The 27,320-nt window shown below is 34.0% G+C and overlaps 1 protein-coding gene across 1 annotated transcript in view; it reads right to left on the bottom strand.

Moving 5' to 3' along the window:
• ZFPM2 (zinc finger protein, FOG family member 2) overlaps positions 1–27,320 on the bottom strand; it is a 542,864-nt gene that overhangs the window by 451,372 nt on the left and 64,172 nt on the right. Inside the window, exon 2 of the mRNA XM_053713191.1 lies at positions 2,250–2,408. Within this exon, the coding sequence (XP_053569166.1) occupies positions 2,250–2,408 (159 nt within the window). The remainder of the gene's footprint in view (positions 1–2,249; positions 2,409–27,320) is intronic.

Genomic DNA, 27,320 nt, shown 5'->3' with positions numbered 1-27,320 from the left:
TGTTTTTAAGATAATTGAGAGTAAGTAGCAAAGATAAAATATCCTTATTAAATTATCTTAGTATACTGCACCCTGAACAAACAATGAACATAAAAGGAATTTTATTGGACCAGGGAAATTACAAGTTAGCAGGAAAAAAAAAGATAATGCTCAGCCTGCGGGTGGGGTCTGAAGCCAAGCAAATACAGGTGGTGTTCAATCAGCTCTATCAGTGATCTATCAGTTTCTTCATTCTAGCCAAATCCACAGAAAACAGGGAGTCAAAGATTCGTGTCAATAAGCTTATAGGCAATTTGCACAAATACCTCCTCCAGCAAGGTAAAATACAAAGTCATATTGGCTTTTTTTCCTTGAGGATTTGTTTATTTTATTTGAACTAGAATCGTAATACACCATGATTAACGTTATCTCTTACCTAAAGTATTTTGATTATAGGCATATTGATGCATCTGCTAGATAGATAAAATAATGGCTAAATGATGACATTTTACATTAAATGTATGTGTACAATTATAAGCTAAGCTGACATAAACAATTCATTATTTTTAATGTTGCAAGTTATGAATTATCTTAAAAACACAACATAACATTAGGTAATGATTGATATTATAAAAAATATATGAATGTGCCCATATGCAGGCATGAGCATTTCAGTTGTAAGTACTACAAAAAAGCAGACCACTTACAATTGGCGACATATATGTCAGCATATAGAAGTCAAGATATGTTTAATTGTGATTAACTATTAAAGGGACAGTCAACTCCAGAATTTTTGTTGTTTAAAAAAATAGATAATCCCTTTATTACTCATTCCCAAGTTTTGCATAACCAACACAGTTATAAAAATACACATTTTACCTCTGTAATTACCTTGTATCTAAGCCTCTGCAAACTGCCCCGTTATTTCAGTTCTTTTTACAGACTTGTATTTTAGTCAATCAGTGCTCACTCCAAGGTAACGTCACGTGCGTGAGCTTAATGTTATCTATATGAAACACATGAACTAACGCCCTTTAGCGGTGAAACACTGTCAAAATGCATTCAGATTAGAGTCTAATCCAAAATAAACTTTAATGATTCAGATAGAGAATGTAATTTTAAACAATTTTTCAATTTACTTTTGTCACCAAATTTGCTTTGTTCTCTTGGTATTCTTAGTTGAAAGCTAAACCTAGGAGGTTCATATGCTAATTTCTAAGCCCTTGAAGTCCGCCTCTTCACTCAGGGCATTTTGACAGTTTTTCACCTCGAGAGGGTGTTAGTTCATGTGTGTCATATAGATAACACTGTGCTCGAGCACGTGAAGTTCCAGTGAGCCAATTTTGATTGGCTAAAATGGATGTCTGTCAAAAGAACTGAAATAAGGGGGCAGTTTGTGAAGGCTTAGATACAGGATAATCACTGAAGTAAAAAGTGTATTTATATAACTGTGTTAGTTATACAAAACTAGGGTATGGGTAATAAATGGATTATCTATATTTTTAAACAATAAAAATTTTGGTGTAGACTGTCTCTTTAATGACTGAAAAGACATTAAGAAATTGTTACTTCACCAGTAGGCTCTCCTGCTGCTCCGTATAAAGATATGGTCAGTGATAAAAGGATACGCATGTATGCTGTACAGTTATGGCCCTTAGCAGTGGTTAAATGGGTAGCATGAGAGAGGAATTAATTAAATATAATCTGTAAAATAGGGACAGCAAATATTTTGAGATTTGTATATAAAATGTTTAGTTATGCAAAATACATGTTAATTTGTTTTAAAAATGTTAAGACTTGGCTGGAATGTTATTCTTTAGCATAACAACAGAAGTGTCTTGTAATAAACAAGGTGTTTATTGTCCCGTTATTTAAAAAAAAAAAATGTCCATTTAAACTGCTAGGGTTCGAGCATTACTGGCTTGAATGAGTGGGCCTGAAACGCTAGTTAAGTAGCTGTGGTCAGGATTGACTGGGATGATTGACAAGCCCTGCTCTCATGCAATTGGTTTCTTCTAGAGCAGGGGGCACGGCTCTACAAGCAATTTCTTACACAATTATAACTGCCAGGTGGGGCAATGTTCACAGACAGTAATCTTGTCCGTCCAGAGTAGGATACATGGGGGCTTTATATTCATTGACATTTCTAGGAAAAACAATGTCAGAGTTAAAATTATTTTAAATGAATATTACTCAATGACTTATACTTTCATTGACCACCTCTTTTCATTTGACTGACACAAAAATACATATATTTTATTTTACTTTACCTTTATTACAAAAATATTCTACTTCTTCACAGTTCATATTCTCTGGCTCAAATTCTGATGTAAAGCTTTCCTCCAAGGGAAAATCTTCTTTAGAGACAATGTCATTTTCCTCAGACAGACAATCCTCTTCTTCATCTTCAATGGCATCCTCTAGGGGCCCTTAAGACAGAATAATAAAAGCTAAACAAACTATGTCCCCTTATGGATTCAATCAACAAAAATTACTTTACTAAAACACATGATAACGCTATGTGAAATGCTTCACAAAATTAAACTACAAATAAAATGGGGGAAATTAGAAACAAAATCATATTACTGATAATTATTCTTATGCACTTTGTACCTTTAGTAATATTCTTATTATAGGGTCTATTAACATTTATAAAAACATAAAAACAGCATAATTAGAAATATAGGGACATTACAGTAAAGTATTTATACATGTGTTAGCTAAACATGTTATACTAACACTAGTACTAACATATACTAACACTAATACTGTGGAGTTACAAATGCCCATACACATAGCTCTATTGGTAAACAAGCATCCATTAAAAAACTGCAATACATAAACATTTTTTTTAGATACAATAAGAAAGGTTCACATTAAACAGTAGGATGAGCTTGAAATACTGATGACTTTTTTGGTTCTGTGTAGTCAGGGTCTGGGTGGTCTTGGTCCAAGTACAAAGCAAAGTGAAAATAGGCATAATTTATATGGTACAAGGATGTGGTCTTATTGGTTGGGGGTATCGCCATGTAATACAGAGAAAGGGTTTGAGTATTGTTGTACAGGGTTTGTAATGTTTTTGGGATGCCTTAGGTTTGACTAAAGGAAACTGAGACATTAATATAGGAAAAAGTGACAACAGGACAGCATTTACAAATCAAGACCTTTGTGCTAAACACCTGGGACCTCTAATATTAATGGAGAAAAAGAGCAATGTCCAGCTATCTAATTGTATTAATGTAAGTTAAACTGGAAGCTTCTTTATTGTAAATCAAGTAGAATCTGATGGACTTTTGACTTTTTTCAACCTCATCTACTATGTTACCTTTAGAGCAACGGTTTTACCCGCAGGAACAAATCAACAATGCATTTGTTTTTTTGTTTACTTGTTAAAGGGGCCACTCATATTGTGTTTTTAAACAAATCTGAAAGCACTTTTGTTTATATCTATATCTATCTCTCTATCTATCTAAATATCTGTAGATAGCGCTGCTACTTTGTTGCAAATTCTGATGGGAAATACAAATTAATGGATACAAACCGAAAGAAGTCCCACCAGGCTACTTTGAATATACCAACAGCACCCAAGACGCTTGGTGAACGCTGCGGAAAGCCGACGACGTAAGTGATCAGTGTGCAGTACCCAACTAGAAGGTTGACGGCAGGGAGAGCCAAATGCAGCACAAGGATCTAACACGTGTAATTGGGCAAGTAACCGTAGGTTAACAACTGGAGGAAGTCAATCGCAAGTCTGGTGAGACAAATTGTGACTTTGTTAACTCCGTAATTGACCTAATCTATTTTGCTTGGGACTGGGACTATCTGGATATGATTTATAAGATGGCTGTAATTATACTGCTACATTTGGGACACTGAATTAATATATCTCCATCGGTTGCTCATTTGGAGCTGTATTCAAGTTATTGTTATACCCTTCATATGCCAATTTGATTGCAATTTTTAAGAAGTTTCTTATGCATGTTTAATATGTGAAAATAGGCCTTGGGGTGCCCCATTATTTGCACTAAGTCTTTGCTCCTATGTATTTATAAAAAGCTAACTGTCAGTTGTCTCTGGCTTTTCTATATATAAAAACATTTTTGAATTTTGAACACTGTTTGGGTTTGTCTCTCCTTTTCTATGACACAGTATGTGGAGTAATTTAGCTGGAAATAAGTTTTGTGCTGGCTATAATCTACTTTTGATTCTTTAGTGATAATAATTAATAACTTTAGATTACCGTGCACTAATTGGGTCCCTACAGTATTTTTTAAAAAGGGGCCTGATTAATACTTTATAGCGAATAGATTATTACCTTAAGCTGGTAATTAATTTAAATATATATATATTCATATAGCAGCGCTATTATAGTAACATGATATTGACTGCTCCTTTATTATTTCTTTTGAATTTGAATGAACCAGCATGATGTAGAAAAAGATAGTAGTTTACATGTAAATGTGCTCTTATTTTCTCTTTGATCATTTTAAAACCAAGTCTATGGCGAAACCCCTATAATAATGTTAAAATAGCTTCTACAATACATTACTCCATTTATACTGACCTGGTCATTTTTATCCATTTAAACTACCTTAGTACATGATTTCCTAAAACTCCACTTAGAAAGCTTCTTAAACACTTTTATAGTAAACCCCATAGACATAGCTTCAGATTCTTCACCACAGGATCCCACTAACATGCCTCTCGCATATCCCACAGAGAGGTTTAATGAAGGGGTGTTAGCTCTATGGACATTGCAAGACCACATCAGCCTTATGTAATTGAGCTTAACAGCGAGAATAAAGTCCTATTTCTGAAACCTCAAAAAATCTATTTTAAATGAGCAAAGTTCCTCCTGGAGCCACTCACTTTTTAACGTGTGTTGCATCAGGGGATCTCGTAGGAAGGAAACATTTTTATTAATTTTTCTCTTATCAGTAGGAGAATGTTGCTTTTTCATTTACATTCCTTGCCTGCAGGTAGCAGAGTAGAGAATCATATACTAGAAATTTTTGATTAATTTCTTTCCATGTGTTATGTTATTTCTTATATATAATTGATTTCTTTTGCTCGTAGCTGTACATCTATTTTATATCTGCACCTATTGCCTTCCTTCAATCAAGAAAGTTGAAGAAAATTACCTGAATTTTGTTAAGTTTATTAAAAAAAGAGCTCTGTGAATATTTAAATTGTTAAGTTTATTAAAAAGACCTCTGTGAATATTTAAATTGAGTTTTGAAATGCTAACGAAAGAAAGATATTACAGAATTTTAATAGTAGGTTCAATTTGACCCAGCGACTTTTGCAGCAAGGGTCAAAAATTATTCAAATTGTTTCTTTACACTCAAAGAAGGAACCCTTTGATTTTTTTTAAATGGATTAATATTCTTCACTGCTGGGTCTTTTGACACTTTGGTGCATGACAGTATTAATTCTGCTGGTATATAAATTTTTCAAAGCCCTTTATGCTTTCATTTCCTTGTATGCTCTTAACTTTTTATCTTTGTTATTGTATAGGATGAAGCCTTTATCCAGGCTTTTGGCCCCTTATGATTTCACAGAAATACCTTTAACACCAGCAAAATGCAGATCTAATGTTAAAAAAGTAAAATAAAAAAATCCATAAAAAATAAAATATTGTTTTTAGTTCAGAGATAAAATAACTTGGATTTATTATAAGCAGAAAAACATACGGTGAAATATTTCATTAGTTGTATGTCTTTTATCATCATTTATGTAAAATATTGCCGTTATTTAATTAAATATAGTAAGGTTAATTAGAATTTTTTTTAAAAATCAGCTTGCACAATATTTGTCAATTCTTAAATAACCATTCATGGCTTTAAAATGCATTATTTTCCTTTCCCCTTAAAACAGTCCATAAAGCCACATGTTATTGATGTTAGCTATGGCAAAAATCACCAACTGGTTGAAAAGGAAATGGTAACCAAATCTATTTGAAATAGCATCAGTAACTAGAAAGAAAGCTCTAGCTGAATAGTGTGCATTGTACTAGAGTCATTCCTTTGGTATATTTTATTTACTAGATTTAACACCCATTTTATTAGAGAGCTTCAAGGGCATGCTTATCATTTGCTGATAACATTAAAAAATGTAAAAGTTTTTCTATCCCTTGAGGGGTTAATCAATTGAGAATAATTAAAAAATAATGGAAAACTAAGGATCTAGAATTTAACAATGCTTATCCATGCTTCAGGACACAAAAATCTCAATGATTTATTTATTTAATTGTACTTTACAAACAGAGACAGTTAAGCAGTGGGATATATATATTATTATTATTATTACCAGAAAATGTAAAGCTCAAAAGAAAACCATAAAAGATTTAATGATCGGCATACAGTGATAAAGAAGTACTTTACAGCAAGGTGCAGAGAACCAAGTAATAGTTGTAAATATGGTAAATTTATTCAAGCATGCATTTGAATATGTCTGGGTCCATTGTTTTTTTCTATCCTATTTTCTCTTTTATTCTTTTTTCCCTTGAAAAATGAATGTAAACCTTTATGGATTTTAGTACCACCTTTATGATAATAACCAAATTTATTTCACCATTGCTGAAATAAGTATTTTTCTTCTAACTAAGGTTACCAACAACTTATCAGACATCTTGCCATAGATCAACTGACCCCACCTTAAACGGCATCTTAGATGATAAATGACTTACACCCATAGCCTTTGCAACCCTGTTGTTCTAAATGTATATTGTGCATGGCACAGGCAATGTTGTTCGGACATTCTTGTGTGTATATGAAACTCACACTCCAATTTTTAACAAAGGGACACTCAATCAAAATTAAACTTTCATGATTCAGATAGAGCATGCCATTTTAAACAACTTTCCCATTTACTTCCATTATCTAAATGTGCACAGTCTTTTTATATTTAAACTTTTTGAGTCACCAGCTCCTACTGAGCATGTGCGAGAATAAGTGTGTATGCATTTGTGAATGGCTGATGGCTGTCACATGGTACAGGGGGAGTGGAAAAAGACATAACTTTTAAAATTGCCAGGAAAATAATCTACTACTCATTTGAAGTTTGCATTGTCTTGTTATCTTGCATGTGTTGATTATGCAAATGTACTGTGTTGACTGGTTCTTTAAGTATTTTAATTTCTACCATATTTTTTTTATGATACACTCCCCTTTGATTGGTTGCCCTTTTATCAAGTAGAGCACACATGAAATCTATTTCCATGGTTTATAATCTGCTAGTCTGAAAGATGCTACTCAAGGTCATCTAGAGTGCAATTCAAAACTCTACTAATAACCTAAAAGGCTTCATTTAAACTGCATCCTCTTGTGTATAAATTTGTGTAAACCTAACTCCCCAAATGCTGCCTTTATTCTGTTAATTAGAAATGACTACTAACACTGTTGTTAAATTTCATTACTAAAGCCTGTTAGACGTTCTCTAAATCTTGGCAGCATAGAAAAACATATCACTTATCTCTGAAATCGATCACATGGCTTAAAACAAGTCTTTTTAATTTCCTGTATATACCTTAAAAAGTCAATTCAATTAAACAATAAAAACTCATCTTTATAGAAGCCGTCCTCTTATCATCTATTCCAGTAGCAGATCCCAATCATCTCCAGATTTGTAAAATGGTATCTAATGTAGAGCTTAATCCCACTTAATCCCACTATACCTCTTTCTTTATTTGGGCCTTATTATTATTATTATTATTATCGGTTATTTGTAGAGCGCCAACAGATTCTGCAGCGCTATAAACAAAGGGGGAGTACAACAAAACAATTACAGGGATCAAATGGGTAGAGGGCCCTGCCAAGAGTTGCACTGTTGTAGTCAGCTCTTAAGAAGGTGATCTACAAACAGCTGGACTCTTAGGCTTAAATGCTAAGGGGGTTCAGGGGATAGCAATGGAGGAGAGGAACTGCTATTAGGAAAGGTTAGTGTAGGTTGTATGCATCCCTGAACAGTAGAGTCTTTAGGGAGCACTTGAAGCTTGTAAAACTAGAAGAGAGTCTTGTGGAGCGAGGCAGAAAGTTCCACAAGATGGGAGCCAGTCTGGAGAAGTCCTGTAAACAGGAGAATGAGAATTTTGTGTTTGATCCTAGAGGCAAGAGGAAGCCAGTGAAGGGATTGGCAGAGAGGTGCAGCAGATGAAGAGCGATGTGTAAGGAAGATGAGTCTGGCAAAGGCATTCATTATGGATTGTAAAGGAGCTAGGCGGCAGGTAGGGAGACCAGAGAGGACAGAGTTGCAGTAATCAAGGCGGGAAAGAATGAGAGAGTGGATTAAAATCTTAGTTGTTTCTTGTGTAAGGAAGTGTCTAATTTTAGAGATGTTTTTAAGGTGGAAGTGGCAGGCTTTAGCAAAGGACTGAATGTGAGGAGTGAAAGAAAGATCTGAGTCAAATGTGCCTTAGATTCTATTTAAGAATTATGGGGCAATCAAAACCATACCGAATGATTCATAAGCTACACCACCATAATTTCCAGACTCTGTCCCAAAGAATTCAAACTCTTCCCTAGCCTAGACTTCACCACAGCCTAGCCAAGACAATGCCACCCATCCTCTTCTAACACCAGGGCACAGTTATTCTATAACATCCTGCAGATTGTAAACTCTTAACAGAGCAGGTTCCTTCTCTCCACAAATCACTTGCTATTGTTAGATCATGTTTTTTTTATAGTTTGTATGCACTTCATATAGCATTCTCGACACAGAATATTATGGGTAATACCACTACTGATAATAATAATAATAATAATAATATTAATAAATGAAGACCTTGAGAACAACTGAGTTTGAAAATTTAAAAGTTTTTCAAATTCCAGTACAAATTTATAATAAATCAAATGTTATGTGAGATATTATTCTTACTATAAATGTACCATGTGTAACATTATTGCTAGCAACAATCCTAGAGTGTGATGGGGTTGTCATGGCAATGGTACCCTAAATCATTATTGTATTACACCCAAACCTTAGAGCTACAAATAGCGCATGGCAGGCATATTCTCATAAATTGAATGTTCAGTTGAACAGAATTCAAAATTGCTGTTACTCAGTAATGCTTACAGTACTCAAACAATATGACCAGAGCTACAGCCTGGTTCACTAGAGTAGCAGGGGGATATTAAAAGAACATTAAAATATTTGTTTTTAATTTGTTGGAGATAAAAGAGAGTATTTAAAAATGTATTACATACTGTAAATGGCACATGCTCAGTTCACATAATAATAATCTTAATTATTTTTTTAAACTATAAAAGTTGTATTTAATTAAAATATAATTATTTAAATGCTAGCTAATGCTTGCAATGCAGTGTCTGGATTTTTAAATGTGATGATTATACAATTACTCAAGATGATTATGAAATTATTAATTACAAATATAATTGTTATCAATGGCCAAGTGAAAAAAAACATGCAGGTTAGATAATCATCATCAAAACTGTATAACTCCCAACATTTCCTGGATAACAGTTCAGTGGGCAGGACTGGGACATGCCACACATGGCTATGCTGTGGGCGGGGTTAGAATAGTCTGGGGGGTGTCTAGGCAATCTTTGCTTTAACTTTGGAATCCGAAACATTTAATTAATTTAATTTCACTCTTTCTTTGGCCTTTTATCTTTTGCTTCCATGAAAAGCCTGCCCTTTTAATCATAATTTCCATTCTATCATTTACCAATTTAAAGGAACATGAAAGTGCTAAAATAAAATGTTCTAATATGTTAGTGTTTTATTATTGCACTATTGCAGATGATAATTTGACAATTTACTTATATTAAATAATATAAGTAAATTGAAGAGTCTCTTAAAACTACATGCTCTATCTGAACCATGAACATTTAAAGGGACAGTCAAGTCAAAATTGCCTTTGGGAGGACACATCTTTTCTCAGTAAATTTTGTCAGTTTTTTTACAGTGCTAGTTCATGTGTGCCATATACATAACATTGTGTTCACTCCTGTGCAGCTATTTATGAGTCAGCACTGATTGGCTAAAATGCAAGTCTGTCAAAATTACTGAGATAAGGGAGCAGTTTGCAGAAGTTTAGATACAAGGTAATCACAGAGGTAAAACGTGTATTGGCTAAAATGCAAGTCTGTCAAAAGTACTGAGATAAGGGAGCAGTCTGCAGAAGTTTAGATACAAGGTAATCACAGAGGTAAAACGTGTATTGGCTAAAATGCAAGTCTGTCAAAAGTACTGAGATAAGGGAGCAGTCTGCAGACGTTTAGATACAAGGTAATCACAGAGGTAAAACGTGTATTGGCTAAAATGCAAGTCTGTCAAAAGTACTGAGATAAGGGAGCAGTCTGCAGAAGTTTAGATACATGGTAATCACAGAGGAATAAAGTGTATTAATATAACAGCGTTGGTTATGCAAAACTGTGGAATCGGTAATAAAGGGGTTATCTATCTTTTTAAACGATAACAATTTTCAAGTAGACTGTCCCTTTAATTTAGAATTTCATCTCCCTGTACATGGTTTTACTTAATCAAGCTCTTTCAATGGATTGGAATGCCTTATAAAGGAAGCACAAAAATCACCTGAGCTGCCATACACAAAATCTGATAGATTTCAATCTGAGCCTTTGAGAGCATCCTCAGAAAAGTATACGTTCAACGACAGCTAGGCTTTTAATTCTTTTATACAGATGTTAAACGCTAGCATTATTTTTATACGCGCCTAGAACATCACAAGCAAACGTAACATAACAGATCTTAATAGGCACCCATTATTTTTGTAATTACTATGTCTTCAAGTTAATTGCGGCTATAAATGTGAAAAAATATACATATAACGATAAAAAGAATTGACATATTAGTCATCGTTTTTTTTCCCTCTTGATTTCTGTATGTTAGTTGCTTTATTGGATCATCTAATAGTAGAAGAGGTACGTGATAGTAAGACAATACTCAAGCATTTATAGCCTGAAGCACGGTTACTGTTTCAAGTACTGAACAGGGAATTTGCTTTCTATATTTTATTAAGTAAGTACAACACTTCTTTCAGCTACTGAATCAATATGGGAAAAGACATTTATATGAGTCAGATTAAGGATCTGACTTGAAATATTCCATTTACACACTGGAGATCGATTTTCTTTTTTTTTTTCGGCACATGCCCCCTGTAATTGCTAAGAGCATCATAAATTGCAAAACAAGATCAGTATTAAAACAGAATAAAGGATGCATAGAACAAAATCTCTAGAGGAGAGATACAGGCTGTGCTGTCAATAAAATAGTTGCTGTTTAAGTTTTATTGATCACATCAGTTTTCTAAAAGGATAAATATAAATGCAATTATTTGAAATACTGTTGTACATTTAGCCTGTTTATATATTCAAATGTAATAATTAAAAAAAAACAACAACAACAATCTCTGTAGTCCAGGATCTATTTTGCAGAGATTACATGGTATGTGCCAACTAATAAGATTATACACTTGCTGAGCACTGTCTCAATTTTGTTACAGTAAATCACAAGAATTGAACTGGAAACTACAAGGTCTCTTTTGCCAGTAAAGCTACCACTGAGTTAAAAGGAGAATCCTGTAATTATCTTAGTAGCTATGTCTTGATATTCTTTTTCCTACTCATATTTGTTTGTACTGAATCACTTTGTTAACAGGGAGCCAACCACAAGGGAAGTACACAAAACAGCACTATTTATTATGGATGGATGAAAACCCGAGGTTGCCTGTCAGACAGGTTTTTTAAGTGTTGGCTATATTTTTAAAACTATCTAACTATAATTTCATTAGTGTGCTTCCTTCCACCCTCCTAAAAATACTATCAATTATTTAAAGGGATAGTCTAGTCAGAATTAAACTTTCATGATTTAGATAGAGCATGCAATTTTAAGCAACTGTCTAATTTACTCCTATTATCAATTTTTTTTCGTTCTCTTGGTAATATTCCAAAGCATGCAATACACTTCCAAGCAAATAATGTCAAAGCAATATTTGCTACACTGTTTTCTTAGAAGTTTCTTTTTATACTAACATCAGTGAACCTAAAGATTTAAAGGACCAGTAAATACAGTAAATTTGTATAATTAAGAAATGGATGATAAAAAACCAATGCAATAGCAGTTAGTCTGAACTTCAATTCTGACAAATAGCAAAGTTATGTATATGTCCACTCCTGTATCATGTGACAGACATCAGCCAATCAGAAATGCATATACGTATATTCTGTGAATTCTCGCACATGCTCAGTATTTGCTGGTGACTCAAAAAGTGCACATTTTGTTAATGGAAGCAAATTGGAAAGTTTTTTAAAATTGCCTGCTCTATCTGAATCCTGAAAGTTTAATTTTGACTTGAGTGTCCCATTAAATCTTTACAGCATGCCAATATCTATAACTGATGGGGTACAGTTAGATCTAGGGAATTGCTCATATTTAATGAATTAAATGAATATGTATTACCACCCATAAGAAACATGTCTAAAAGAATATATGGCACCTCATAAAAGTGTAAATCGTATATCAATAGTAAATTAATAAAAACACACAAAAGAAAAAAAAAAATAGAGAAATTCTATCAATTAAAAAAAAAAAGTCTTAATAAATGTCCATTTGTGAATCCAAATGTGTAAAGTTTGAATCCAAATGCATTATTGTATCAAATCAAACTTGTCTACTGACTCAAATGAAGCTACATATCTTGTATTAAACTTTGTCCGGTAACTTCTATCAAACTAAAAAGAATATAAATCACAGTTAGTACTGTCCTTGATACAACTTACCAGATACCAGTTTGATACAAGCTATTTAGAATGATACAAATTAGTAGACAAGTTTAATTTGATACATAATATTTGAGATTGTTGGCCAGCGTTCCACTGCAAACTTTACACCAATAACCTGTTTGGATTCACAGATGGGACATTAATTCTCAAATGTGTTGGAACAAAGGAACTGAACATATAATAAGCTCCTGAGTGCACTTCTGGCAGCTAGCTGAAAACATCTGGTGAGCCTTTGACAAGAGGCATGTGTCCAGCCACCAATAACCAGATCCCCTTTTAATGAAGCTGCAATATTGTTGATTCTCTACTCCCAGGTCCCTGCAGCATGGGAACCCAGTGTTAATCCCCATGAGATTACAGCCAATGAGGAGAGTAATACACAGTTACAAAAACAGTACATGGTTAGAGTATGAGATACACGACACATAACAGCAATTTGGCCCATTTTGAAAAGATTGAAGCTAGGTAAGTTTGCTGCAAACATATATTTCCAGCTCCTAATTATTATTTTTTTGGTTCCTAAATTTAGAACAAATTTTGTCAAGCCCTGGTTAGGGTCTACAGTTAAGACTGAGGTTAAGATTGGTCATTTGGATGACAACTAGAGCGTTGAACCCTAGTAAGCAAAAAAGGGCTGAATTGCACTTACTTCTGGAAATGTTACAGTCCACCATAGAGGCTGTGAGAGTTTTCCTTATCTGCCATTTATCCTGCAGTCTACAGAACAAGTGTGCACCTCCTGTCACTAATATGATGAAAAAATACACTCTAGAGTAAAAATAAAATGTTCTATTTCACTAGAATTTCATATTTAAAAAAAAAAATCCTTCTTTTACCCATGTGTTTAACCCCTAACATAGGTTAAAAGTGTGCACCTGTGCCACTCCAAAAAATGACAATGCTGGTGAGCCAATCAAGAGTAGGCATATGTGCATATGCTCCAATCACTGGTGTATCCTCATCTGGAGCAGAATGGGTGTGTTCCAGGAGTCCAACGGTGACTCCATGTTTATCTTTTTTGAAGAAGTTAAATGGGGTAAAAGAATGGAATTTTTTTTTAGTTTTCAAACAAAATGTTTTTCATTAAATAGACTATTTACACTATAATGCCCCTTTAAATTATTTATAATTATTGCCAGAAACAACACATATCTGCACACTGAAAAGTTGGACTGAAGCTTGAAATATATATAAAAAAAAAAAAATCAGCAGAAGAAATGATCCTGTCTGCTCTGTGCATTTTTCAAGAAGCTTGGAAAACATTTAGTTCTTGGACAAATTTAAAGTTCATAACACATTTCTACAAACCAGGTTCTGGCTACACAATTGTATTTTGCAGATGACAGAATAAGTATAAAGTTTATTATGTTATTTTCTGTCAGACTTATGTCCTCAACTGAACAAAATGGCTCCCTGCCTTTGTACTTTATTCTTATAAAGTATTAGACCTGAATTTGGGTCAGAATGAAGAAACTGCAAAAACTGAACAGATGGTAACTCAGCTATTAATCTGTCATCATGCATGCAAAATAGTAATTACATATTAGTTATTTTATAATCAAGTTCATTATATTCACTTCACATAGAATAATTGCAATTAAAATAAAAATGTTTATATTTGTATTAATTATAAAATAGTCTAACAATGATACACAGGCCCATCAATTATTTATAGTGGTGTACATACAACCATAAGGGAGATATAGAAATGTTAGAATTAAACCTTAAGAAAAAAAGAACATCAATTATTTGTACTGAATCAAAGGTCCTTAGTCTATTTATTTTTTTCCTATACTGCTCTTAATTTCCTAAAGGCTTGATTAGTCTACCAGGACACCAGGAGATTAATAATCTATATTTATTTAAAACAATAAATATTACCTTTCTACCTACCCTTATGTTGCATGTATAATCTGTATAATGACATGTAACTATTGCCTCACTGACATAAGTTCTTTACACTTGGTTCCATCCCCTCTCCAAACTGTCCTATTTTATAGAAGCAAATATTCCAAAATCCAAAATATTCTGAAATCCAAACCTTTTCCGGTCCCAAGCAGTTTGGATAAAGCGTTTTCTTCATGTAGTAGTAGTAGTAGTAATACTACTACTACTACTAATAATAATAATACATTTTATTAAAGGGAATATAGTTAAAGTTCAGCATATTGAGTAGTTGTTTAAATAAATACAATTTAAAAAATGTTGTTAAACACTGTACTAAATTAATTGTAGTCAACTATGATTATTTATGTATTTTAATTTTAATTCCCAATCTGATCTCATCCCCTATTATATAATATATATATATATATATATACATATATATATACTGTATATATATATATATATATATATATATACATATACACACACAATTACTTTTTTTAATAAATGGGCACATTATATCATATACATTTGTTAACTGTGTTGTGTATGTTTTTTTTAACACATAGACATTGTCTAGGGCAGCAAATTAAGATTTAAAGATACATTAATTGTACAACCATCAATACATTTGTTTTGTATTTATCTCTATGGGGTCGATTTATGAAGCAGCGGATGCTGTTTCCGACCCACACCGCTTCAGTTCCGCTTGAAGTGGAAGTTAAGAAGCAGCGGTCTTAAGACCGCTGCTCCTTATTTCGTCCGCCACCTCTGAGGTTGCGGACAGCAATCAGCCCGATCGAATACGATCGGGTTGATTGACAACCCCTGCTATGAATCTGAAGGGGGCGATATTGCACCAGCAGTTCACAAGAACTGCTGGTGCAATGATAAATGCTGACAATGTATGCTGTCGGCATTTATCAATGTGCGGCGGACATGATTCGCTATAGCGGATCATGTCTGTCTGCACCATGATAAATTTAATCCTATGAGTTGATTTACAACATTTTCAATAAATGACGGTAATAGTACATAATTTAACTTCAGATGAGCCATTATTTGCTGATAAGTGTCCCTAATATATTTAAAACAAAATACAGTGTCAGTATATACTAGGGCTATAATACAATATATTTAATAATTATTCTTTAAAACAAACCCCCAATAAAATGCATATACAAAACAATTAAAATTAATATAAATTCCTAAATTCTTTATATTAAAGTTATAAACACATTGAATTATATTTATAGAAAACCAGATTATGAATCAGATGATACACACTTATGTTATTACAATATTCTTTACAAATCAAACCAAATATACCTTTAAAATTAACTTTACTCACAATAATCTCCCAAATCAAAGTTGCATTTAAATACCAAAGTATGAGCCACTAACTTTTAAATCAGTACGATTAATCTACTTAGCCTACAATTGATCCTATCTAACTCCAATTTAAACATCAGAAATTATATATATTATTAGTGCAAACAGCCAATTCCTATGCCAATTTATCTGAGCTGAAATAAATTCTTAATTATCTACAATTAAGAAAAATTAAAATATATATATCTATTTGCAAAGATAAATTACGTAGCATTAATGATTAGTTTTAAACTACACAGGGCTATGAAACACAAGTTTATAATACAAATTGGGCCCTTTTAAATTTACTAACTGCAATTAGACTGTAGCAATAATGAATGTATTTGCTTTAAAATATCAAATTATATACTTGACAGTTTATTATACTTTGCCCATATATATATATATATATATTTATACAGTCTGAGAATCAATTATACTTGAAATTTAAACACAAGTTGTACTTTAAAAATGAATTTTAAAGCTACAATACAAACATGGGTTTCTGTTTGGTTCAGTACACATTTATCTGAGGCTCAGGAGCAATTAACAGGTCTGTGCTAATTACTATATTCCTGGCTTTAGTGATGCATATCTTCCACCAAAAGCATTTTCACAGACATTTAGGCTTCCTCTGTATTGAGCAGTGAGGGGGTCTGTAAAGCTATTATCCATTTTGGGCAGGAAACTCCAAATATGGACCTACACATCTGAGGGTTTCAAAATGCTAATATTTACTTTGAAGTGGCCCACTGGCCTTATTTATTCAACAGTCTAAATCCTTTCTTCTCTCCTGTGTAAATTTGCATATTGAGTGGGGGAGGATTGAATTTTGGTCAGCCAGGCATCTAATGTCTCATGACCTCGGAATTGCAATACATAGAATGTGTCCAGTAATAAAAATTTAATTTATGCTTACCTGATAAAAGTATTTCTTTTTCGATACGATGAGTCCACGGATTTCATCCTTACTTGTGGGATTACGCCTCCTGGTTAGCAGGAGGAGGCAAATAGCACCACAGCAGAGCTGTATAAATAGCTCCTCCATTCCCTAACAACCCAGTCATTCGACCGAAGTTAGGAAGAGAAAGGAAAAGCCAAGGTGCAGATGTGTCTGAAGTTTAACAAAAATTTAATAACCTGTCTCATTAGAACATGGCGGGCTGTGGACTTATCGTATCGAAAAAGAAATAAATTTATCAGGTAAGCATACATTTCCATTTCTTTTTCAAGATACGATGAGTCCACGGATTTCATCCTTACTTGTGGGATACAATACCAAAGCTATAGTGCACGGATGAAACGGGAGGGACAAGACAGGGAACCTAAACGGAAGGCACCATTGCTTGAAGAACCTTACTCTCAAAAACAGTCTCAGCCAAAGCAAAGATATAAAAATTGAAAAATTTAGAAAAAGTGTGAAGAGAAGACCAAGTCATAGCCTTGCAAATCAGCTCTACTGAAGCAGCATGCTAGAATGTCCACGAGGAAACAACAGCCCAGGTGGAAGGAGCCGAAACCCTTTCAGGAGACTGCTATCTAGCAATCACATATGCAAAATGGATGATACTCGCCAACCAAAAGGAAAGAAGGAGCCGTAGCTTTCTGACCCTTACGTACTCTAGAAAGATGTCAAAGATAAAAGACCAATGACAAAAGTCCGTAGTTGCTGGTGAAGAAAATATATATATTTAAAACACAGACAACGTCCAAAAGTGCAGAAGACTTTCCTTCCGAGAGAAAGATTAGGACACAAGGAAGGAACAACAAGATCCTAAGTAATATTCTCATCTGAAACAACCTTAGGCAAAGAGAATGACTGTGTTGGGAGGGAAGGGAGGAGCTATTTATACAGCTCTGCTGTGGTGCTCTTTGCCTCCTCCTGCTGACCAGGAGGCGCAATCCCACAAGTAAGAATGAAATCCGTGGACTCATCGTATCTTGAAAAAGAAATAAGCATTTTCAAATGTAATATTTGATAGATTGTATGCTTATTTTATCTTATTATATATATATATATATATATATATATATATATATATATATATATATATATATATATATATATATATATATATATATATATATATATATATATATATATATATATTATCGACTGACATTTACAGATACCCTGACAACAGAAAGGTAAGACTGCATAGCGGAGCAGTGTAGAGTGTGTGTGTTTGTGTGTGTGGGTGGGGGGCAGATAACTGCACTGCCACCTACAGGGAGCCTCAGGTTGTACAACTCAAATATATGTAACTTCCTAATATAACCACAAATCATGCATTAATTATAAGACACAGATAAGAAATTATTTTACAGAAAACAAATTATATTCTGAGTGTTTGATAATGAATATATGAACTAGCTAATAGAAATTGTTGAATGTTTTAGCACATTCTTTAAAAATAAATGTTGGTATCATTTGTTTTAAACAAATGTCAACTGTTTTTTGAAAGAGCATTTTACAGTCAAGTAGATGAAAACATGTAAAAGTATATTTATGCAATATTCATATTTAATAAAGTGTTATACTTTGTATTTACTGTAAATATTTCACATTCCAAATTTCTGCACATAGCAGAAAATGTTCTATGTATTTGTAAATAGCTATTTTATATATATATATATATATATATATATATATATATATATATATATATATATATATATATATATATATATATATATCCATACAAAAAAAAAAGAGAAATGTACTTTTGAATGAATAGAACATATTCTGCTATGCAAAGAACATTGGAATGTGAAATATTAATATTTTAATGTTGGGTTAGCGCACTTGAGAATATGAGATTAGGTTTGCGTGCGAGTATGCTGTTAGTTTTTTTTTTTTGCTCCATGAAATTCTATGTGGGAATACATTAACGCGCATGAGATATCCTAACTTTTGGAGCACTTTGGGTTAGCGCACAAGTAAAAACATTTTAATTTCAACTTATAAAACGAGTGCTACATGACACGGGTAAAAAGCGTCAAATACCACTCTACTTGTAATCTTGCCCTTTGTTGGTCTGTTGTTGTTATCTGCAGTCATTGGCCCATATTTATCAAGGTCTGGCGGACCTGATCCGACACTGTGGATCAGGTCCGCCAGACCTCGCTGAATACGGCGAGCAATACACTCGCCGTATTCAGCATTGCACCAGCAGCTCACAAGAGCTGCTAGTGCAATGCTGCCCCCTGCAGACTTGCGGCCAATGGGCCGCCAGCAGGGGGTGTCAATCAACCCGATCGTACTTGATTGGGTTGATTTCCGGCGATGTCTGTCTGCCTGCTCAGAGCAGGCGGACAGGTTATGGAGCAGCGGTCTTTGTGACCGCTGCTTCATAACTGCCATACAGAGCTTGATAAATATGCCCTCTTATGTCAAAATCTATGTTTACATTAAGTTTAAGTTAATTATTTTAACTACTGCAATTTCTTATTAATATAATCAACAAGTGGCTACACCATTACTCATAAAACATCTTTATCCCTTTCAAACTTAATTAAATGCTTTGGTCATAAAATAATGAATATTCCTACTTAGTAATAGTTAACATTTTTCAGATGTTTTGGAACGTATCATCAATGGCACATTCAACAACAGTTTTCACTAATCCCAAGTAACACAAAGAATATATATTTTATTGTTATTAGTGTCTTATAATATATATGTATACCTACGGATGGAAAAGGAGCAAAATAATCAATTCACTATTATTCTACAAATAAGAAATTGAGAAACCAGGCACAGATTTGTATAGGAGAAAGTGAGGAATTTGTTATACATTGATATTTATAGAATTATCCAAAAGTTAGGAGTTGGAATTAAAAATGTAGGAACTAGTCTACAGTCTGGTGATTTAGTCAGCTGAATGTGATTCTCAACCATCAGAACAAAGAACGTACAATGGTGTCTAAGAAAGTGTTAACATGTGGAACATAAATAAATCAAAATTAATGGCATAACATGGTGGGAGTGGATGAATTACATCTCCGGTATCCATATTATTACTATCAGTTATTTGTAGAGCGCCAACAGGTTCCGCAGCTCTATGTGCTTGAATACATTGTTACAACCTCAGATCCACAAATTCCCTTGTTGCTTATTATTAGATGTGTGAACTATGTCTGGGGATGTTTCAAGTATCAAACACACATGAGGCTAGTTTACACCCCATTTGTATATGTAATAAATGCTATTAATATCATTTGTTCATTTTACAACTAGAATCTGATGTATTGCCACATGGATCCCTAGACATTTGCTTACTTTGCTTAAAGTGATAGTAAAGTCTAACAAATTAAAGCCTGGTATGTAAAAATACTTAAAAACAGGGGCACTTTAATTAATTAAACTTTACAATGACGCTTCTTTTTTTAAAATACTTACCTTTGCTTTATGGAAAGCAGACCGGCGATCCTCTGCCTGCAGCTCTTGCTGTATTGAGCAGATCGATGACGAATCTGGCTTCCTCCAATCGCTGAGTTGCCCCATGAGCTGGACGTCAAAGGGGGCACACAACGATTGGAGGAAGCCGTATTTGTCATTGATCTGCTCAATACAGCAGGAGCTGCGGCCGGAGAATTGTCAGTCTGCTTTCCATAAAGCAAAGGTACTGTAAGTATTTTAAAAAAGAAACGTCATTGTAAAGTTTAATGTATTAAAGTGCCCCTGTTTTTAAGAGTATTTTTACATACTGGGCTTTAATTCGTTAAACTTTTCAATCACTTTAATACCAGAATAAGTATTCTATGAGTCATACGAAAATTGCATATTTTTAATGACTCTTTATTTTAAACCTCATGGTTAAGAGATGCACCACCATACAGTATATTGTATAGATGACAAAAAGATTTCCAACACAAGGTAACATAGTAAAGTTGTGGTTTTCCGTTTTTACAATCAATTAAAAATGATTGCACCTCAAATGTACACTATACAAATACACACACACCTCTTCCAACTCATGTTTCGCTTGCTTCACATTTAAGATTTAAACACTGAGCAGACTTCGGTCTCGATAACATCTGCTACAACAAATAACAAAAAAAAGAGTGTGAAGTCTGATGAATGTTTAAACAGAACATTTTTTATGGATCAGCTAAATCTTTTCTGCTTTTTAATTAAAAGTAAAGAAAATGGAACTTAATTATCCTGTAAAGATTAGCTTGTGGGCATCTTTCTGTAAATTACTTCTAATTGAAAGCAAATCGTCAAATGACATTCAAAGTACTGTCCTTTAAAACACAGCTGTTCAATTGCTGATTTCAGTGCATTAACTGTGCTTTCTTGTTGCAATGTGGCATATATGAATATTTTAGCTTGATTTTTTTCCCAGAGCTTATTATATCTTAATCACATTTCATCCACACCCCACTTACAAAAATAGAGTAGGAAAACAAAATATAAACAGCCCCCCCTTTTTAAAAAACACTGCAATCCATTTCAAGCACACTATCTGCAAAGCTTTTCTTTCAAGTCTTCGGTTTCAGAGTTGTTTTGGTTAAAATAACATTACATCTAAGGACAGCTTAATACAGTGAATGGTAATTAGTATTATCTCACTCTGAGTACCCCACCTACTCATGGTTCCCATTTTATCAGGTTTTTTTTTCCAAATCCTAGAAATATTATTTGTAGATCAAACAGTCTTGATATCTGGGCATAACAATTAAGCATTTTTTTTTCTTCCTAGATTTTTTATTTCTTGCGCTGTTTTAATGACTGAGCTAATTTTCTTTCTTTTTTTCTTCTATGCGAAACAGTTATTATTTTTTACTTGAATATAAATGGCTTTAAAGGGACATGATAATGCGCTAATAAAATGTGCAACTGTTTGCTAATAAAATGTGCAAGGATTGTGCTCATATTACAAGTTGTGCTAACACAATGCACGCAAAAAGCCAAATTTAGAATATTGCACACGATAACCAATTTGCCGATAGAAATCAATGAAGCAATATGTTCTATTTACTCATAAATACATATTTCTACATATATCTATACCTATATACTGTATATATATATATATATATATATATATATATATATATATATATATATATATATATATATATATAATCCACACAGATGCACTCCATGTAACAATGTTCATAAATGCCAAGGTGCTCAATAATTAGTCCCAATACCACAGCAAAGATAAGCACTCAGTGGACTCTTTACCAGGTAAGATTGTTTGTAAATGTATTTGCATTTGACAAATGGACCTATGTGGTTCTGAAACATTATGCACTGTTTTTAAACTGTGAACATTAAATGTGAAGTTTTATTTGTACAGTGTGTATATATGTATATATATATATATATATATATATATATATATATATATATACATGATTATATATAGGTATATATGCCATGTGCAGAACATTGGAATGTGAAATATTTACAGTAATACACAGTATAACACTTTATTAAAAATGAATATTGCATAAATCTGCTTTTACATGTTTTCATCTTCTTAAATGCAAAGGGCTTCAGTGCACTTATATATGTGTGCATATGTATTTATGTGTTCATATGTGTATATATGTCTGTAAATACATACAGTGAGTGCAGAATTATTAGGCAAATGAGTATTTTGACCACATCATCCTCTTTATGCATGTTGTCTTACTCCAAGCTGTATAGGCTCGAAAGCCTACTACCAATTAAGCATATTAGGTGATGTGCATCTCTGTAATGAGAAGGGGTGTGGTCTAATTACATCAACACCCTATATCAGGTGTGCATAATTATTAGGCAACTTCCTTTCCTTTGGCAAAATGGGTCAAAAGAAGGACTTGACAGGCTCAGAAAAGTAAAAAATAGTGAGATATCTTGCAGAGGGATGCAGGACTCTTAAAATTGCAAAGCTTCTGAAGCGTGATCATCGAACAATCAAGCGTTTCATTCAAAATAGTCAACAGGGTCGCAAGAAGCGTGTGGAAAAACCAAGGCGCAAAATAACTGCCCATGAACTGAGAAAAGTCAAGCGTGCAGCTGCCAAGATGCCACTTGCCACCAGTTTGGCCATATTTCAGAGCTGCAACATCACTGGAGTGCCCAAAAGCACAAGGTGTGCAATACTCAGAGACATGGCCAAGGTAAGAAAGGCTGAAGACGACCACCACTGAACAAGACACACAAGCTGAAACGTCAAGACTGGGCCAAGAAATATCTCAAGACTGATTTTTCTAAGGTTTTATGGACTGATGAAATGAGAGTGAGTCTTGATGGGCCAGATGGATGGGCCCGTGGCTGGATTGGTAAAGGGTAGAGAGCTCCAGTCCGATTCAGACGCCAGCAAGGTGGAGGTGGAGTACTGGTTTGGGCTGGTATCATCAAAGATGAGCTTGTGGGGCCTTTTCGGGTTGAGGATGGAGTCAAGCTCAACTCCCAGTCCTACTGTCAGTTTCTGGAAGACACCTTCTTCAAGCAGTGGTACAGGAAGAAGTCTGCATCCTTCAAGAAAAACATGATTTTCATGCAGGACAATGCTCCATCACACGCGTCCAAGTACTCCACAGCGTGGCTGGCAAGAAAGGGTATAAAAGAAGAAAATCTAATGACATGGCCTCCTTGTTCACCTGATCTGAACCCCATTGAGAACCTGTGGTCCATCATCAAATGTGAGATTTACAAGGAGGGAAAACAGTACACCTCTCTGAACAGTGTCTGGGAGGCTGTGGTTGCTGCTGCACGCAATGTTGATGGTGAACAGATCAAAACACTGACAGAATCCATGGATGGCAGGCTTTTGAGTGTCCTTGCAAAGAAAGGTGGCTATATTGGTCACTGATTTGTTTTTGTTTTGTTTTTGAATGTCAGAAATGTATATTTGTGAATGTTGAGATGTTATATTGGTTTCACTGGTAAAAATAAATAATTGAAATGGGTATATATTTGTTTTTTGTTAAGTTGCCTAATAATTATGCACAGTAATAGTCACCTGCACACACAGATATCCCCCTAAAATAGCTATAACTAAAAACAAACTAAAAACTACTTCCAAAACTATTCAGCTTTGATATTAATGAGATTTTTGGGTTCATTGAGAACATGGTTGTTGTTCAATAATAAAATTAATCCTCAAAAATACAACTTGCCTAATAATTCTGCACTCCCTGTATATACACATATAAATAGATATGTATACATTTATAAACATGTATATGTATGTATGTATGTATGTATGTATATGTTAAAACCTGAGATCTCATATCTTTGAGCCCTTATAACTTTTTTGTGCAATATTTTTTTGAATAATTTGAATTAGTGTCATTATGAGTGTAACTGTATCGTGTAATGTATTTTGGAAGTGTTTTGTGACACTTTTTTTATTTCACAAAACAGTTAACAGTTAACAAAGCTTTGAGGATGGGCAAACCCAACAAACGTTAACTTGAAGTCAAGCGATCGCGTTTACCTTCAACTTATGAGTGCAATTTAACTTGAGTGCAAACAAACATGAAAAACCTGATATCGCTCACACACAAATGATAGTGCTCCACTCTTAATCTGGCCCTTTATTATTCCACATATTTTCCATGGTAACTTTGTGTTTAAAGTCAAAATTAAATGTTCATGATTCAGATAAAGCAGTAAACCTAAGTAGGCTAAAAGGAGCTTAGTAGTGTGCATGTCTTCAGCAGTATATAGAAGCAGTATTTGCAAAGATCTATAACATTGCTTTAAACATTGTAGCAAACACTGCCTTCAGAAGGCTAGAATCATGCATACGCTCCAGAGGGAAGCTAGGATTACTCTTTAAAAAAGGATACCAAGATAACTAAGCAAAATGGATCATATAAATTGTTTAAAATGTCATGCTTTATCCAATCCATTTAAGTTTAATTTTGACTTTACTGTCCCTTTAAGCTTTTACATTGGGCAAGTAGTGGCTGATGGCTACTGGCTGTGTCCTTCTCAAAAGCAGCTTTGCATTTTGCCTACACAAAGTTAAAAGGTAATGTCCATGCACTAAATAAATATTTTTATGTAGTCTGTAGCCAATGGTATTCCTTCTGGTGAGGCTGGGAGTGTGGCTACTATGGGGTCTAAAGCATCTAGGGACCCAGTCTAGTTACTATACATAAATGTGTGCACATTGAGTCTTGAGTGTGTAAATACATCTGTATATAGATTGATAGCAATTGGCTGATGGTTCTCCCTCAAAGAACTTTGCCCATATTCAAAAGCAAAAATATCATCTTGAGACCAGCTATAACCACAGAGCAGTACTGTAGCCCTTAAATCTGGATGGCTCACGTTTTATGCATTGAATATATCTGTTGGGATTGCAATCTCATTCTTCATACAATGATCAAGAGTGTCATTAAGGCAAAAACAAGAGTAAGCAGCAATTTCCCTACCTTCTACCCCCATGCAGGTCAGTATATACCTTGATATACTATTATATACAGTATCTTCTGTAATTTAATTCATTGTACAGTCAATCTTGCTCCTAATAACTCAGTCTGGAAACCAATAAAATATCACTGTCTCTAAAGTTTTAAATATTTTGTACAATCAATGGTAATAATATAATCGCTGAAATATAGGGACAAGCACTTAGGGTTCTTTTTTTATATATGTGCATATTATATCAGCAATTACTCACTTTGTTGCAAATTACTTGCAAATGAAATAAATGTTTAAAGAGTCATTTAAACATTCTACAAATTCAAAGAACTATTGGTGGTGTGTATTTCCCAGTGCTGACATAATTTGTGTTACACAAACCTCTGAGACTCTCAGAGCAGGCGTAGAGGCTGAATGCAGCCTCAAGGGGTATGTGTAGCATATGTGGGTATGAGGCTTGAAACAGTCATAGATTACTTTGCTAATAAATTACAATGCAAAAAAGCGCTTATTCAAAACTGAAATGCACATTTCAGTTTTGACCATTATGTCCCTTTAATATGCCTTTAAATTGTATAAAAAATGAATTTATTCTTGAAGACACATTTAGGAGACAAGTTATCTTATTGTGTCTATTCTGATAAATCACCATCAGAAAGACATGGCTCTCCATAACACCCCAGCACGTCTGTTCATGCTTGAAGCTATAACACAAACACTTCAGAGTTCAATACTGATTTGACTAGTAGTGAGATTTTTGGACGCCTCTTTGCAGATTCAGTAGAGTTATCAAACCAAACAGACACACAATCCGGGTCCAATGTCACTTCTACTCATTATGTTAATAGTTAATACATGCAAATGAAAACACTCTAGCAATTTGATTTCTTTGAAGATAGTTTGCATATTGTCTTAGCCATAATGACTGTACACTTTGCTCAGCCTCGATTTATGCAAGGGTAGTTTTAGTTCATTTTATCAGCACAAGTTCACTGTGGTTCTATTGGAATGTGTCCCTGTGTCTCTTTTTACCTCTCACCTAATTGCCATTCAGGTACCATCAGCAGATTTTTCATGCTACTGGTGTTTTTCTTAATTAAGAAACAAATGAATTGTTCCCAGCAAAATAAAAGATGGAACAACAGCACAAGATGCCAGAGGTTGATGTTTGGTTTCTTAATTGAAGCTGTTCTATTGTTCAGTTACTGTTGTGAGGGACCCACTGGTGGCTTTTTGGGGACTTTTCAAGAAACACAATAAAATACCAGGATGACAAGCTTTGATTAACAATCTGCTCTCTTAAATTGTCTTTGAAAAAAGTTTTTTTATATATATAGTTAGCCCATGGACATAGTGAAACATAGGGGGAGGGGGCCTCTGACCCCTAGGAGGAGACAGGCCCCGGGTGAGGACTTTACAGGTGGGCTAAAGGAGGGGGTATTTAAGGCAGGGTTTGTAAGCATGTTTTAGCACCAAAAAAACTCAGCATCTTTCCCCTCCCGCCCTCCCACTTGATTGGTGGGTTAGGCAGGTAAATGGAAAATAAGATTTAATAATGGAAAATGCAAGGTTCTATATTTTGGAAGTAAAAATAAGCTGGCAATCTATTATAGATTAGACATAGGGTTCGATTTATCAAAGGCTAGGCAAACTCTGTATGTGCTTCACCTGTAACTGCACGCCAGCTCACCTCCGGAGAAGCGCACATGTGCTCCTGAATTAAAAAAAAATAGATGTAACTTTGTGCAGGCGAGCTGGGGCATAATAATGATAAATTTCGCCTGTCGGAAAAAGCATTTACTCCCTATTTATGACAGTACATCCCTATAAATATTTACACCGCCATGTCTTGATTATTAAAACAGCGTTTTTGCGCATATTTATATTATATAATGTTTCCGTGCTGTTTTTGCCATATGTTGGTAATTTAAGATTGCAAAAATCAA

Source organism: Bombina bombina, chromosome 5 (assembly GCF_027579735.1).
Source record: "Bombina bombina isolate aBomBom1 chromosome 5, aBomBom1.pri, whole genome shotgun sequence".
In the NCBI taxonomy this organism is placed as follows: domain Eukaryota; kingdom Metazoa; phylum Chordata; class Amphibia; order Anura; family Bombinatoridae; genus Bombina; species Bombina bombina.
Note: the sequence above shows the minus strand (reverse complement) of the source record. Positions and strands in the feature narration are given on the sequence as shown.